This window comes from Populus trichocarpa, chromosome 12 (assembly GCF_000002775.5).
Source record: "Populus trichocarpa isolate Nisqually-1 chromosome 12, P.trichocarpa_v4.1, whole genome shotgun sequence".
Taxonomy (NCBI): Eukaryota; Viridiplantae; Streptophyta; class Magnoliopsida; order Malpighiales; family Salicaceae; genus Populus; species Populus trichocarpa.
Window position 1 is genome coordinate 1,908,171 of NC_037296.2, and position 16,318 is coordinate 1,924,488.

Genomic DNA, 16,318 nt, shown 5'->3' on the forward strand with positions numbered 1-16,318 from the left:
TAGATCATTTGTCTTATTATATTATAGAATGTAGTATTCATCTAACATTTAATAGCGAAAGTTGAATTGTCTTCCCTATTCATAAGAAAAAAAATTGTCTTACTATTTAAATTTGGATTTTTTTTCTTTTTTTTTCTTCTAGTTTGTTGAGTTTTTCTTATACTTTGAATATGTCCTCAACACATCACAACCTACCCTGTGTGATATCATAATTAAGAAAATAAAAATAAAAAATTGACAAAAACTATAATGAAACAATAAATTTGTATATGAAAAAAATTGGACAAAATTATCAGAAAATTAAAAATAAAAGGACACCAATGCCTCCAAAATCAATTATCTTCCCTATCACAGGATACCAAAGCTCTAATTTTTTTTTGTCTTTGCGTCCCTAAATGGGGTTGGGTATCACTGCTTCTTCATTGTTTCATCTTGTTATTCAGGTCTTCTAAATGGGTTTTTTAGGGCTTACAGAAAAATGGAAGACAAGTTGAGCGATTTACCGGACAACATGATTCACAAAATCCTTTTTTTCCTCGACACAAAATATGTTGTCTTGTCCAGAAGACGGAAAAACTTGCGGGCTTCAGTTCCGGACCTAAGTTTTGACAGCAAGGGTTTTATATACAGAACTAACGTTTCTTAAAGCTCTATCCGAAATGGGAGTAAGACTTGGATTGTCAACTAGATGACCTCTGTTGAAAGTAAATTAATTTCTGGAAATTAATTCAACCAGTTTTCATTCCTATTTTTTATCTTATATCACACTCGTCTTCTTCCAACAGCTTCGTTGTCAGTCATCAATGGAGGGTTTGGTAAATTATGCAGTGTCTCATATCAGGTTGAGGATTTTCGGTTTGTTTCCGATGATATTCAACTTGTTTCGTTACTAGTCTGTGGTTCTTAATTATCTCAATATTGTAAATTTGGTGATTTGTTGACATTTTTTGTTTTCGGTCACGCCAATCTAACCTCATTGGACCTGTACATATTTTGTTTTGTTAATATGAGAATGGTTTTGATGACCCTTTCGCTAGTTGTCTGAATTTGAGGTGCACATAGCGACGGTAGTACTGTCGGTTTTGGTCTCAGAAGAGGTTGAGAATAACTAAGTAAAATTAAACAATCCTATTTTGTTGATTTTGTCAATTGACAGAATATAACTGAAATTGGAATCTGTATTTGTTTTGTCCATGCCTGTTCAGCAATAGAAATCTAGGAAAGTGATTGAGTTTTGGGATCAATCCCAACCCATTTAGGGTTTGTGAGAGGGGGTTGGCATGGCTCAATGTCATCAAAGTGTTTTACATGTAATTTGTACCCCTGATGAGTTTAAGGAAACAATAACATGGATGCATTCCTTGCTTGATATTAATTGACCTGCCTCCATTGAGCTGACATTTTAAGACTAGCGTCGAAATCTGTCATTTGCTCTCATATGTGCATATCAATTTAGTCTTGGTACCCTTTTCTTTGCTTTTCTAAGTTCATTCTGTCTGAAAATTTGTGAAGTACGAACTGAAAATGTAGTAATGCATCATCTTTCATTTAGGAAGAGTCCATTGACGTCTCTGTTGGTTGTTTGCTTGTGTTTATCTCTTACAGTTGAGCATGTATATGCACACCTGTATATGAGCTCTGCTCTTCAATATACCTTTATTTTTGTTCAGATTGCATTGTCTTGTCAGATTTTATTTTCTTTAGAGATATTTAGATTATATTGGTTTTACAAATTCTGTTAGTGAATTTCAACACCCGTTTTGTCTGTGCTAGTTGATCAGCTGTAAAATCCTAGGTAGGTGACCAAGTCCTGGCATCGATTCCAGCCCATTTAGGGTTCATGACAGAAGTTGGCATCGGCCTATGCTGTCAAAATATTTTAAACCCTAACCCTAAATATTTTAAAATCCTAGTGATTTGTCTGCCATTTCTTCTATTCTTCTTCCCTCCATGTTTTAAGCGCAAAGATGATTTCAACCTGTGAGATGATGCGTCGAAGCGCAAATGTTAGACTTTACAAACTGGGCTGACGAAATGGGAGCTTCCAGGAATATCCCCCTTGCTGGTGACACCAGAATGCCTCTGACACACACGATAAAAAGAAACGAAAAAAGCTCAAATAGTCTATCATTATAGCATACATTGAGTTGAGATATCCATCAGTAGCTTCACCAGCCCTCACAAACACTCCCAGCAGAAATTAACTGCAGATAACATAGCTTACTTTTAATTCTTGCACTTCTGAGCTGATTTATTTTCTACTCATTAACCTCACCTCATGACGCGGGGTGCATATCGACAAGGAAGCAGTCCAGACGTGTCAAATGAGATATATCAACAATGTATAACTTTTGATCATTGGATCAGATTGAAAAATCCTAGTTATTTCTTTTGCTGTACGGACGTTGCGTCTCCTCCTCGATAATTAGGTTTTGAATCTCGTGCATTATGCATTTGGTATTCATCACGTTCTCTTAATAATACTGCATGTGACGTCATTGGAGACATGTCAACTTTTTCTAAGCCACCGTGAGCAGAGAAGCAGCTCAATTACTTCATTTTCCCTCATATAATGGCAACTGATCGATCGCCCCAGCTCAATCTTTCAAGCCACTGATCTGATACTCTCATGTGATTCACTCTTCCAGATGACTTAGCAAATTATGATATAATCTCTTGCATCACTCAATTCATTTAATAGAATGATCAACAGAAGTTGCAGAAAGCCAGCCATTTCTGCCAGGCTTAGAGTATAAATCAACCTTGAACAAAAACTTAATTAGACTGAATAATAAGTAAATGAACTGATCAAAACAACAACAAAAACTTTCAGTTCTTGCAAGAGCTTGCTTGGAGAGGGCCCTGCCTGCAAAATAATGAAGGTACGTAGAGCACAGAACTGTAACAAGCCATTTCCCTTTTTCACATGCCTTGACATATATAGCTATAGGGAATGTGAAGTATAAATTATCCAAGCAAGCACTTCATGGAATGAGAATTAAAAGGCTGCAATAAAAACTTTGTAAAAAAGGGAAAATTTCAAGGTACAAATCTCTGTTACGATGTTTAAGAAAAGGAGCATCTTGTTCTTGATCTTTTTTCTTTTGCTGATGGATTAATTGCTTTTTCCTTCAAGTTCTTTCACTCAATTTCCAAACTCCTCCATTCCCATGCAATAGGAAAACCACGTAAAAGCTTGAACTCTGGCTTGGTCGATCAATGTCAAACTTAATTAGCACAAGAGCCTGGAGGTATAAAGCCATACAATCTTACAATCCTCCAGCCGAAGTCCATAGGAGTTTCCTCTCTTCTCACAGCCACAGATTAAGCTGCAATTCGAGCCAGGAAATTAACCGCATATAATGATAAGTCTCGAAATCCAAAATGTTTAAAAATAAGAATGATATGTAGAATAAATCTGTTCGCCAGCCCTGCCAAAAGGTTCGAGCAATTGCAATGTACGTAGATATCATCACAGCGCCTGTATTTCATCGCTATCCCTTTTGAAATCACCATGGACACGCCCTACCTTCATGTAAACACGATAATGTTTAAGACCTGATTGCAATAGCTATTTGATGCTCAGCTTGAGTAAGTGGTATTGTAGCTAATATCATAGTTATTAAACTCCGTCTACGAGCTTGCTTTCCGATTGATCTTCAATGAAACCCACATTCCGATTAACCTTGAATGAAACCCAATTGAGTTAACTACAATTAGCTTTTTTAATTTCTATTAAAACAACTTTGTTTTTAGAATTCATCTCAGTTAACCTGGTAATTTATAAATTAATCTAATAGTCCATGAGTTGACCGGACAACAACTCGAACCCTAAACCGGGTGAGACCATGGGTCAAGCATACTTTGATTAAAGAAATTGATTCAATTTTGATAGGTAAAAAGCTGAGTTGCCGGCGATGTACCAAAACTGACTCCGATCCGACGGATTCAATCTTGGATGCTGATTTCACCTTAGATTAATCATATACTTTTGTTGAATACAAACAAATTTTAGAATTAGGTAAGACCTCCAGATGTCTTTTGTTGAATACCAAAGCCATGTGATAATTAGCTTCCATTACAATATCCCAAATATGCCAAGATTGGTGCGTCAAATTTTCTTCGCCAGTCAATATTCAACCTATAGTGTGATATTTGTGAAATATATTTGCTCTAAAATAATTACAAAACATAATTTGTTCCATGTTTGGAATTGTGATAGTAACAACGGTTTAAAGAATTTTTTTATTTAAAAATATATTAAAATAAAAATTTTTATTTTTAAAATATTATTTTTGATATTAACAAATTAAAACGATCGGAAAACATAAAAAAAATTATTTTAAAAAAAAATTCAAAATTTTTAAAAACACAATTTACACCCGTTGTCAAACGAACACTTAGAAACTGTTTGGGAACGCGGTGCAAACCGTGTTTCTAAAAAAATTTAAATTTTTTTTTGCTAAAATTTAATATGTTTTGTATGTTTTAGATCGTTTTGATGTGCTGATATCAAAAATAATTTTAAAAAAATGAAAAAACATCATTGACATGCATTTCGACACGAAAAGTTATTTGAAAAACAATTATAACAACACTGACAAATACTCTTTTAATCTAATCTAGAATCATGATGGGACAACTTTACAAGTTGCTTACTAATTGAAAATAGATATTAAAAAAATATAGAAGATAAAACTTTGAATTACGTACTAGATTAGTAGAGTAATTCGTCAATCCATAAGTTTACTTACTTTGTATATTTTTAATTTAATTTAATTTTGATTTAATTTTAATCAAGCTGTTTTTGAATTTTACTAATAAAGTTAGGTTTAAATGGAATAGATTAGATTTAAGGATTAATGACCTAAAAACCAAAATTTGACTAGAAAACGTAGAAGCCATCAAATTTCCAAATCAACCATGAATGAAACCACCATTTGGTCATATGATACGTCACCCTTGGGCCTACCAAAAAGAAAACGACACCATTTGGTCTCCCCAACGGTGACGTATGTCACTGGAACGTTACCGTTTTTATGTATCTTCCAAAGAAAGACGGATGCTGTAAGCGGGGTAACTAGGATAATCATTGACCGCCACATTTTAACACACCTATTTTTAAAATATTTTTTATTTAAAAATATATTAAAATAATATTTTTTTATTTTTAAAAATTATTTTTAACATCAATACATCAAAATATCTGAAAATATAAAAAAATAATATTAATTTAAAACAAAAAAAAATAAAAAAAATTTAATTTTTTCAAAAATACTTTCAAAACACAATGTCAAACACTATCTAAACATCACCGTTTATTAAAGAACACAACTTAAATTATTTTACAAAATTAAAAGGAATAAATTATTGTTAAAAGCAGTTTTTTAAAATATATATATATATATTTACATTTTTTTTTTAAAATACTCGATAGAATAAAATGAAGGAGATAAAAGTAATATATGAAAATTAATTAAATTTTATAGTTTAAATTTATTTATTAATTAAATTTAAATTAAACTTTATAATTGAATGAACGTGACACATTGAGAAATGTAAGAGCATAAAAGTTAAAATAGTAAAATGTAACCTTATGGAATCCAAAGAAACTAGAATGTAGTTTTACCATTCATAAATAACATTGAATTACCATGAAAGTAAAGTATATATAAAAAATTAACATAGTTTTACCATTATTAATAAAATAAATAAAAAATCTAATGTTAATTTTTTTTTTGTCATCCAGGTTCATGGCCTAGGGAATTCCCTGCCTCTACATTCTAGGTTCTAATTTTTATGTGTATTTTTGTCACCCACGCGATATTTTACCTATCTATTAGGCTTATAGACTGTTTAGTGAATCTGGAGATTAGTTTTGGTGCGCGTAAACTGATCTGAAACCCTAATTATAAAAAAAAAAAGTAATAATAATAACAATAACAATAAATAACAATAAATCTAATTTTATAAGGGGTTAATTTTTAATTTGCTTAAGCTAACTTATCACTAAAGCAGGGCTCTGACAGTCTCAATCTCTTTAGTGTCTCCCTTTTCTCTTTTCTGGATTCCCCACCTTCTCTCCTCTTCCCTCTACTAGGGTTTTCCAAGACTCATAGAGACAATCAAGCAGCAGGAAAGCGAAGAAAAGCAAAGACTCAAATCCCATCAAGAGAATTGCAAGAAAGAATCAAACCCTGAACATTTGACAAATCTAAGGATCAGAGAAAGAGAGGAACAGGCGGATCTTTAGTGTATAAACCTTTGCATTTTGTTGGGGGGTTTTCAAGAAAATGGACAGATCTAGATCCAAGAGAAACTACTACTATGACCATCAAGATTATGACAATGACAACCTCAACAACAACAACATGACTAGGACGACCAAACCCAGATACAACAATAACAACAACAACAATTATTACCGTCACCGTGGACAAGGAGGCAACAACATGTTCAACAACAACAACAACAGGTTTTCAAGAACCCAACAGCAGCAGCAACCACAGCAACAGCAGCAGCAACAAGACCAATCATCGTCATTAATGGTGACAACAAGTTACAGAATTTTATGTCATGATATGAAAGCAGGAGGAGTAATTGGGAAGTCGGGGAGTATAATAAAGTCAATTAGGCAACACACAGGGGCGTGGATTAATGTTCATGAGTTGATTCCTGGTGACGAGGAGAGAATTATTGAGATTTCGGATACGCGTAGGAGAGACCCAGAAGGGAGAATGCCTTCCTTTTCGCCAGCGCAAGAGGCGCTCTTCTTGATACATGATAGGATTCTTGAGAATGATTTGCAGTATGGGGTGGTGAGTAGTGGTGTTGGTGGGTTGGAAGAGGATGAGTATGTGGGGAGAGGAGGAAATAGAGTGGCTACCAGGTTGGTTGTTTCTAGAATGCACGTGGGTTGTTTGTTAGGAAAAGGGGGGAAGATTATTGAGCAAATGAGGATGGAAACAAAGACCCAGATTAGGATTTTGCCTAGAGATCATACTTTGCCAAGATGTGTTTCCATGTCTGAGGAGATTGTTCAGGTTTTATGTTTCCCCAATTCATCTCTTGTGCTGTACTTGTGACTGAATATTACTGCTGCCAGGACCTTTTTATTGAACAAAATGTTGGATGGAACTTGATTTTGGTGAAACTGAAACTGACCGTATCAGGGGAGTTAGTGGATTGATTTGTAAATGACTTGTGCAATTTTAAATGCAATGGATTTAATGCAATGTTTGGGAGTTATGAAACATTATACTTGAGTTTTGGCTTATTATCGAGGACTGAGAATATCTGGGGTTTTCTTTGATTGATTGTAAGATGATTGTGACGTTATGAAATTTATAGGATTTTTAAGAAATTATTACTGCATTGCTATTTAGATATTTGATTTGATCCATTTGAAACTGGAAAAGAGATCAATGATTGGAAGCTGATGAGTTAGAGCTGTCAATTGTTCAATTTCATTGAATTGTGGCTGGTTGTGCTTTCTGATGTGTTTGGTGTCTTTAATTCTTGATTAGAGAACCAGATTGTTGAATTACTTTTAATAAGATTTTCAGGACGTGAATTATTTCCATATGGCAGTTAAAGTTTTGACTGCACACTCTGGATATTCGTTCCTCTGCTGGCCCTTGATATGATTGAGTTTGTTGTAAAATGCATAATTTGATGTTATGTCATGAAGGTACTAATTTGAGATTTTTTTCCAATGGAGGGTTTTGGAAATGCATGAAGCTACAAGTGATTTTTCCTCTCTTGAAGCAAATGTAAAGCCAGGATAAATTGTTTCTTTTTGAATTACCATGTTCAGTGCCTCATGCTTTGTACTTTCCTGGCAGGTTGTTGGTGATGTCAGTGCTGTGAAAAATGCCGTTGCGATTATTTCATCAAGATTGAGAGAGAGTCAGCATCGTGACCGCAGTCATTTTCATGGACGAGTTCACTCACCAGAACGGCTTTTTGATGATGATTATGCTCCTCACATGAATACACGTCGTTCCTCGATGGATGGACCACCCTCTTTTGGCTCACGAGTACCTGGTTCCAACTACAGAAACAATAACTATTCCTCACGAGCATCTGGTTTTGCTGCTGATGCTGGGGCTGATCCCATTGCTGACAGTGCACAGCCCTTTTATGTTGAGGACCTTGTGTTTCGAATCCTTTGCCCAATTGACAAACTTAATAGAGTTGTAGGAGAGTCTGATGGCATAGTGGACTTGCTTCAAAATGAAATTGGTGTGGATGTTAAGGTCGCTGATCCTGTCTCTGGTTCTGATGAACAGATAATCACCATTTTCTCCGAGGAGGTACTCTCCATCTCCTTGTTTCTATTTAGTATCAGGGGTGCAGAAGAGTCTATTCTGCCTATAAAGCTATGCTTGTCATTTTAAGTGATGATTTATTCCTTCCAGTTACACTTTACGACATTGCTTCCTGGTTTATCAGTTGTGTATTTATTCCTCTTCAAATTTGAGTTTTATATCCTATTATATTTAGGTAGATTTTCATTTTCTTCCCGAGCTCTGCAACATTGCCCACCTCCTCTGTGAAAGGTTCTAACCTAACATATCTATTGGTTTACATCTATGCTTAGGGTCCTGATGATGAGCTGTTTCCTGCTCAAGAAGCTTTGTTACACATTCAAACTCGCATTGTTGATCTTGTTCCAGATAATGACCACATAACAACAACTAGGTTACTTGTCCGGTCTAGTGAGATTGGGTGTTTAGAGGGAAGAGATGCCTCATTATCTGAGATAGAAAGGTTAACTGGTGCAACAATAGAGATCTTGCCAAAGGAAAAGCTTCCATCATATCTATCGGGGATAGATGAGATTGTACAGGTTTGTCACGCAACATAATGAATAAACACCATTGAAACAAAGACTTATATATGCTTGATGTTAAATGCCACTTAAGACCACATAATGAACAAGCACAACTGAAACAAAGACTTGTATGATCCTTGATATGTAATGTCACTTGAGACAATTGGATGACTCTGCTGTTAAAATAAGTTTCTGGTAAACTAAGGGGTAGTTTTTCATGGAGAAAATGCTGTACCAGAGTCCCAGATTATCTTGTCTGGGGCACAAGTGCAGGGCAGTTTCCTCATGAATGGATTTTTCTAGTTGATTGATATTAATGCCTGCAGGGTTGGAAATGAACAGTTGTGAGGGCACCCTCCATGTTGATATGCTTCTTTTCATGAATGGATTTTCTAGTCGACTGTTATTAATATGCCTGCAGAGTTGGAAGTGAACAGTTGCGGGGTACCTGCCATACGTGTGTGTATTGAAAGATAAATGAAGCTCTGGCATCTGGGTTCCCATGAGATCAAATGAGAGCCTTGCGAATCAGACTTCTATAATTTCTGAGTGATTTTGACTTTCTCTACAGATTGAAGGGGAAATAAGGGCAGCTCGTGATGCTCTTGTTGAAGTGACATCAAGACTTCGGAGTTACATATACAAGGATGTCTTTGAAAAGGACCTGCCACCACCTCTGTCTGCACCAGGCCTTGCTGGAGGAATGCAGGCAGCTTCTCCAAGCCCAACTCCAGCTCGTGAAGGGCCCATTGGTGGTGATCCTCCTGCTAGCTACCAGAATGTACAGTCTGCTGCAACACCACAGCCATCAAAGGTTCTTTTTTATCGCATTTCTATTCGAGTACTCGTTATCTTTGTTATCAAGGAAATTGGATAAACAGCTAACCGAACTTAACCTTGGTCCACTCTTTGAAAATGTTTAATGAATATGGCTTCTTAAATAAGGATCAGATGAAGTTGAGATGAACGATTCCCCCCCTTAACTTCTCTGCTGAAGGTAAATATGAACTATTTCTGCCTGTTTGCTGCCTATGTGGAGTGCCCTTATAAACCTTGTAGCAGACAGCTTCCTTCCGCAGTTCCTGCTAGCCTTATGTTTGTTTTTTAAAGGACTTTTAACCCTGTTTTGCTGGATGCATCTCTATATTCTATCAATTGCCTGAGGAAGCTATTGCCCTTTCAAAAAGATCAGCATAGAGGATTAAGAAATGAATAAAAGTCATAGAAAAGTTTGAGTATAGGACACAATAATAATAAAAAAGGACTGTGAAATCCCTCTTCTCGATCTATCATTAGATTTATGGCGAGTGTCCTGCCTAAAGCAACAACCAGAATAATAAAGGAGTAGAGTGATTGAGTTAAAAACATTTTTAGTTCTAGCTCTTTTTATTTGAGATTTCTAAAGGTGAGAAACCCTTTGTTTTGTAGGATGCTAGAGGATCTAGTGTTGAAGCAGTGAAGCAGAATGAAAGTGAACGTCGTGAAGAATTGCCTGTTACTACGATGAATAGGTAGTCAATTCAGCTTTACTTTACCATGTTAGGCCATGTGTTCTTTCTTGATAGGCAATATCTCAAGAGCAACGTCTGATTTCTACTTTGTAACATTCATCTTATTTTCTCGTTAGAATCCCTGTAACACTTGTCACTAGGAGTACACTTGAAGTTGTCATACCAGAGCCTGCGGTCCCCAAGCTCATTACAAAATCAAAAAACAAGCTTGCACAGATTAGTGAGGTGAGCCTACTCTTGCAGCAAGTTTCTGAAGATCTTTTTTATTTATTTTAAGTGTGAAGTTTTTCTACTTGACCTCGACATAATGGGTACAGTTATCTGGAGCCAATGTAACCCTTGTTGAAGATAGACCGGATGTGAAAGAAAAGATTATAAAAATATCTGGAACACCAGAGCAGGCAGAGAGAGCTCAGAGCTTGCTTCAAGGCTTTATTTTAAGCAGTAAGTCCTTCTGTATCTTTGCTTTTGTTTATGTGTCTGCGCATTTGGGCGTTCAGAAAAATGAGCACTCTTGTAAACTCAAATGAAAAACTGGATCATTGTGCTTCAATTCAGCACAAGAAGATGGACCTTAGGCTAATCACTGAAGCCGACGAACTTGAAGTTGGAGCTGGCTTCAAACGGGAAGGGTTCCTGATGCCCCAGGTATACATCCCTGGAGAATAAGGAGCATTGAGTCCCCTTTTTTGCATGTATTTTTCGTTCGGTTGCTGTTTGAAATCATAAATCTCGAGAGCAAGAATTCATCTGTAAATGTAACTATGGGAACTCTGCAATGCTTCAAATTTTCCTGTATGAATTGCAGTTGTTCTGTTGTTGTTTCGTTTCTTAATGTATTTCTTCTTTGCATCAATTGCCATAACTTGGGCTTAAGATTTCTAACTTCCCATTAGGGGTGAGCAAAAAAACCGATAACCCGATTAAACCGAAAAAACTGAAAAAAAAAATTGAAAAAACCGAACCGAAAAAAAAAACCGAATTAACCGATTAAAAAATCATAAAAAAATTCCGGTTCGGTTCGGTTTTGGTTTCTAAAATTTGAAACCGATTGAACCGAACCGAACCGGTTCAACCAGCCATCACTTAAAAAAAAAAGCAAGTATAAATACCATGCTTTCTAACCCTAGAATAACATTAAGTCATCAGCTGCCCCCCCCTCTCCCCTGCCGCCTCCCCTCCCCTCCCTTCTCTGTATCTCTCTCATTTCACTCTCACTTTACTTTCTGACTGGTGGGCCGCCTCCCCCTCCCCTCACCTCTCTTCTCTACATCTCTCTCCCTTCACTCTCTGGCTGGTGAAAAATCAAAGCAAAACAAGTTGGTCGTTGTTGGCTCTACTAAGACAGAGAGTGACGAAAAAGATTACTTGGCTGAGTTAACTCACCAAATGGCTCACTCCACCTTTGAAAATGATTTCAAGAGAAACGACCTCCCTTGCAGCACCGAAAAGACTAAGGTATTGCTTCCTTTATGTTTCTTTTTAAAGTAGGACAACCTGCTCTGGTTTCTGTGATTATGTTTTCTAGAGCTAATGTTCGAGTCTTGGGTTTTTTGCCTGATTTGCAAGGTTGGGTTTTGTCTGGATCGTCTCAATCAACGCTATGTGCAGTTGGATACAGGTGCACTTGTAGACAAGGATCTAGCCGTGGAAGCCCGAATGGGTCTTCACCTCTAGGAACTTGGGATCTGCTGTATGAGGTTGCAGGAGAAGTAGAGAGGATCATTGGGTTTGAACCGGTTTGGAAGGGAAAAAAACCGAACCGAAATTAATCGGTTTGAGCCGGTTTTTGGTTCGGTTCGGTTCAAAAAATTGAAAAAAAATAATTCGGTTTGGTTATTTATTTTGGTTCAAAACCGGACCGAACCGGAAATGCTCAGCCCTACTTCCCATCATTGTTATGAATGAATTAGCAATTTTAACAATACATTATTTTCTTATATGTTTGTTAAACATATACAATAAAAACATTTGTATTGGGTAAAAATATGTAAACAATATATATAATTATGAAAATGGTGAAAATAAATAAAAAAAATTCAAAAATTAATTTTATAAGTGAGTTGATATTGGGCTATCATTGACATGTTATTTGCAATATAATGATCAATAAATTACCTTTATATGTGATTTCTCAATAAAAACTGATTTTTTTTATATAAAAAAAAATTAAAATAATATTGTTTTAGTAAGTTTTCACTTAAGTTTTGATCGGGTTAACTTTTAAGTTGATTTAATATAAAGACGTGTAATACAATGAAATTTTAGTTTTTAAAAAGTTTAAATTTTATTTTTGAAAAATATTTGAATTAATATTTTTTTAATATTTTATTATTGTTTTAATGTGTTAATATTAAAAATAAAAAATATATATATTAATATATTTTCAAGCAAAAACATTTAAAAAAACACATATAATAATATTAATAAAAAATCTAGCTTGGATTAGTGATAAGATATTGAGTTGAAACGTAAATAACACCGAATTTAATAACACCCATAGTAATAAGCAAATAAATAAAAAAAAAAAGTAGAAAAATGTGAAAAAAAGGGAACGAACAAAAAAATAAAATTAACAAAAGTCCTCAGCTGTCACTTCCAAGTTGAGGAGTACAAGTGGAAGTGACTTCAGCCCCTAAATAAAGCAAACAAACCTTGAAAGTTAGGGCTCGACTACATTTCATGGGCTGCGATTCAGCCTTTTACGTATTGGGCCAGGTTAGTGAAAGATGAGGGTTATAAAGCTTGAACACAAATACGTTGGGCCTTGAAGTTTCGAACGCTTAAAGCCTTAAACAACATGCTCTTGTAAAGATTGCTCAAGGCTTGAAACCCCATACACTAGGCTCTTGTGAAACCCTAGCAACAAACTCCTTCCAAGAAGAAATCCACTTTCTCTGGTCAGTTTTTCTAAAAGTGTTGCTCAGGATAATCTAGTTCTAGAAGTATTTATATCCCATTAAGCTTGTCATTTGGTTAGTGTCCCGTGATTGATTAAAGGGATAAAAACAAAAAAAAAGTGCTTGGGGTGAGGTAGTCCAAAGCGAGTCTTGCAAGGCTAGGACCATTCATTGCCGACGCTTTCTTTTTTGAGGTCAGTCTTAGCCGTCTTGCAGGGAATTGGTTGCAGGTGTGTAATCCGTACTCCTACCTTTCACCTTTAGTGAGGGGCAATGTGATCTATGCTAAGTGTCGCCGAGCTAAGAGCAGGGCGGATATAAAAACGTGTGTGATTAAAGAGATATGAATAAAAATTAAATTACTTACTGTAAGTAATTTAGGCATTGTTTTTCTTTCTAGATTTTGAGTTTTATGCTCTGGCTATTGTGGGATTGCTGTTGATTTAGTGTTTGATTTAGTTATGCTAACAAATCTTGAGTTACTTTCATTTTTCATAATCTTTTAGCAAGAAATGAAATTTCTTGATTCTTGTGCTCTTATTTTTGGGTTCTGGGTTTTAAAGCACTTACCTTTTTGTTGCATTTTTCTTTGCTTATTTAAGATTTTGTTTTGTTGGTATTTGCAGCGACTGAATTTTGGTTTGTTTTGAAACAGGGACTCTTTGTGGTGATTATGGCTTGTATTCAGCACAGCAGAAATGCTCTACGGCGAATTATTGCTAAAGAAACCAGCTTGAAGAGCTCTGATGGTGCTATACATCCATTGTTATATGCATGTCAAGGCGTTAGATATAAGAAGTTAGAAGTTATTCTTACAACAGTAAGTAGGAAATATTTCATTTTTGGGTTTTTTTATCAGGTTATGTGTCGGTTCAGATATTGATGTTGATGCTGGATTTTGATTTGCACTTGCAGAGCATAGAGAAGCTTGGGAAAGCTGGTCAGACAGTTAAGGTTGCGCCAGGGCATTTTCGCAACCATCTGATGCCCAAATTACTTGCTGTCCCTAACATCGAAAAGTTTGCGCATCTTATCAGGGAGCAACGCAAGGTTTTGCTCAAATTTCTTACATTTATTTTATCTACTTCCATGTGTTTGTTAGTGTTTTTTTATGTGGTGAAAGTAGCTGGTCTTCAATCTTGATTTTTGTTCAGCATGAATTTTTTATCTGCATTATGCTGTAAAGTTGCCAATTAAAGTTTGGCATCCACCCGTCCCTTTGGTTTTGTTTGAGAAATGTCAAGTGATTGGTGTTAAGTTTGTGATGTGTTGTGGATCAGATTTACCAACCCGAGGAAGAAGAGGAGGTGAAAGTAGTTAAAGAGACAATGGAAGATAAGATGAAAGAATACGAAACAGCAGCAAAACGCTTAGTAAAAGCCCGGCTGGTTAGTAGTTTATCTTTTGAAAAGTGTATTGAGAATATGAAACATTTTAAATAACAAGTTGGCTTACTCTTACCGGTAATACGAGGTATCTGAACGGTCTTTCATGATTGTAGGCTTTTAGGGTAGGGATCAATACTGCAAAATTCCGTGCCCGTGAATCAAAAGATGACCCAATAGAAATTCTTTCACCAGTGACAAAGGATGATATTTTAAGAGAGGTATATCAGTCTTCATTTTTAATTTCAGTTTCTCTTCAGAATGCTGTAAAGTAAGATGTTTTGTCTCTATCCATGAAAATAACGTAGGTGGATATTGTTGCATGAGCAAGTTCTGGCAACATATCTTAACAAAACCATCTATAAAACCCAGTTTGGCAATTCTCTTTTAGACACTGCGATCTATGATATAGGTTCTGTTTTATACATACTATAATTCCGTAATTTGTAGTTAGGTGCAGCATAATTGGTATGCTAAAACGATAGTTTTTGCCTGACTGGTGGGATGTGTGCTAACATGTTTCTGTACATCTCAGGTGACAAGGCAATTCAATGTGCAGATTGAACCTGACAACGTGCATCTTCCATCACCTTTGACTGCTCTTGGAGAGTTTGAGGTGCCACTACGCTTCCCAAAGTCTATTCCGTTGCCAGAGGGAAAGGTTAAATGGACACTTCAGGTCAAGATTCGGGGTAAATAAATATTACTTCATCATCAAATTCTTGATGAACGTTTAGACAATGCTATCGAGGGTTATTGTAGAATTCTTGTGACGAGCTTGATGCTTCAAGCTTCAATCCAGCACATCTTGAATCCTGCGATGTCCCATATACTTCTTCAATAATCAATCCTTACAGAAGTTATTGTGGGATGAATTTTGATTGTTGCTCCTTTTGACATGCACAAATTAATTTGGATAAGTCGGTTTTTTTTTAATCTTTTTCCAGTATAATAAAATTACTTAATTACATTTAAAAGCAAAAAACAAAAAAAAAATAAACTAACATTCAGGCCCTGTATTTTATTAATCAATTAATTAATTTATCCCCTTTATTACAGTTTTCTTAATTGGTTTCTTAAAATTAAGACGAAAAATATGAGAACATGCTCAAGAAAAGTTAATCTTATTAATAGATTGATAAACACATTCTTTTTATTGTTACATATAACATCAACATTAGTTAGTTTCAATACGCTGATTAGCTTCATCGTGTGCATAGAAGAAACTATTATTTGTAGAAAAAATTATGGAATCCAATGGAGCTAAGTTTTGTATGCATTGGCCTTGCAAGCATTGAGTTACAATTATTATAAACCCAGACTCAATTAAAATCTAATTTTGTATCTTTTTTTAAAAAAAATCTAAAATAATTATATTTTTTTACAACTTGGTCAGTCTTAATCAAAATCAAACTGAGTTTAATAACTTTAAAGCAGCATTTTTCATTTATGTAATCACGTAAATGAACACTGTATTTATTACTCCAGCTTTCAAGAATCTAATTAGAGACAATGTGTAAAACTTTGTTTTGGAGGATACATTCATGAACATATGCACGAAAGTTTTCTCCTCCAAGACCTTGGAGAAGATGATGTTGCTACGTACCAAACCGTTTGAGGACTTGTTTTATATCCTACAATTTTCCTTTGACATTAGCAGAGAGCTTCCTAGAATCTCACTAAGAA

General features: G+C 35.3%; 2 protein-coding genes across 8 annotated transcripts; both read left to right on the forward strand.

The window, feature by feature from the left end:
* The first annotated feature begins 6,002 nt into the window (after positions 1 to 6,002).
* LOC7496406 (RNA-binding KH domain-containing protein RCF3) lies at positions 6,003 to 11,203 on the forward strand. Of its 3 annotated transcripts, XM_024582787.2 has the most exons (8): positions 6,009 to 7,043; positions 7,845 to 8,315; positions 8,603 to 8,851; positions 9,408 to 9,650; positions 10,265 to 10,347; positions 10,464 to 10,572; positions 10,665 to 10,791; positions 10,906 to 11,203. In XM_024582787.2, exons 1-8 carry the CDS (start codon positions 6,294 to 6,296, stop codon positions 10,923 to 10,925), a joined length of 2,052 nt encoding a protein of 683 aa, XP_024438555.2. In that variant the 5' UTR covers positions 6,009 to 6,293; the 3' UTR covers positions 10,926 to 11,203. The 3 variants fall into 3 exon arrangements, with proteins under 3 accessions (XP_024438556.1, XP_024438557.1, XP_024438555.2); XM_024582788.2 differs by lacking the exons at positions 8,603 to 8,851; positions 9,408 to 9,650; positions 10,265 to 10,347; ... (1 more) ...; positions 10,665 to 10,791; positions 10,906 to 11,203 and adding an exon at positions 7,721 to 7,772 and having other exon boundaries at positions 6,003 to 7,043; positions 7,845 to 7,986; XM_024582789.2 differs by lacking the exons at positions 7,845 to 8,315; positions 8,603 to 8,851; positions 9,408 to 9,650; ... (2 more) ...; positions 10,665 to 10,791; positions 10,906 to 11,203 and adding an exon at positions 7,691 to 7,772 and having other exon boundaries at positions 6,003 to 7,043.
* A 1,998-nt stretch (positions 11,204 to 13,201) lies between these two features.
* On the forward strand, positions 13,202 to 15,568 carry LOC18108872 (uncharacterized). 5 transcript variants are annotated; one of them, XM_006387076.3, is made up of 6 exons: positions 13,202 to 13,477; positions 13,903 to 14,067; positions 14,163 to 14,297; positions 14,528 to 14,635; positions 14,749 to 14,853; positions 15,168 to 15,568. In XM_006387076.3, the coding sequence occupies exons 2-6, from the start codon at positions 13,921 to 13,923 to the stop codon at positions 15,330 to 15,332; spliced, it is 660 nt and encodes a 219-aa protein (XP_006387138.3). In that variant the 5' UTR covers positions 13,202 to 13,477; positions 13,903 to 13,920; the 3' UTR covers positions 15,333 to 15,568. The 5 variants fall into 5 exon arrangements, with proteins under 5 accessions (XP_006387138.3, XP_024437891.2, XP_006387137.3 ...); XM_024582123.2 differs by having other exon boundaries at positions 13,223 to 13,247; XM_006387075.3 differs by having other exon boundaries at positions 13,226 to 13,615.
* The last annotated feature ends 750 nt before the right edge of the window (positions 15,569 to 16,318 follow it).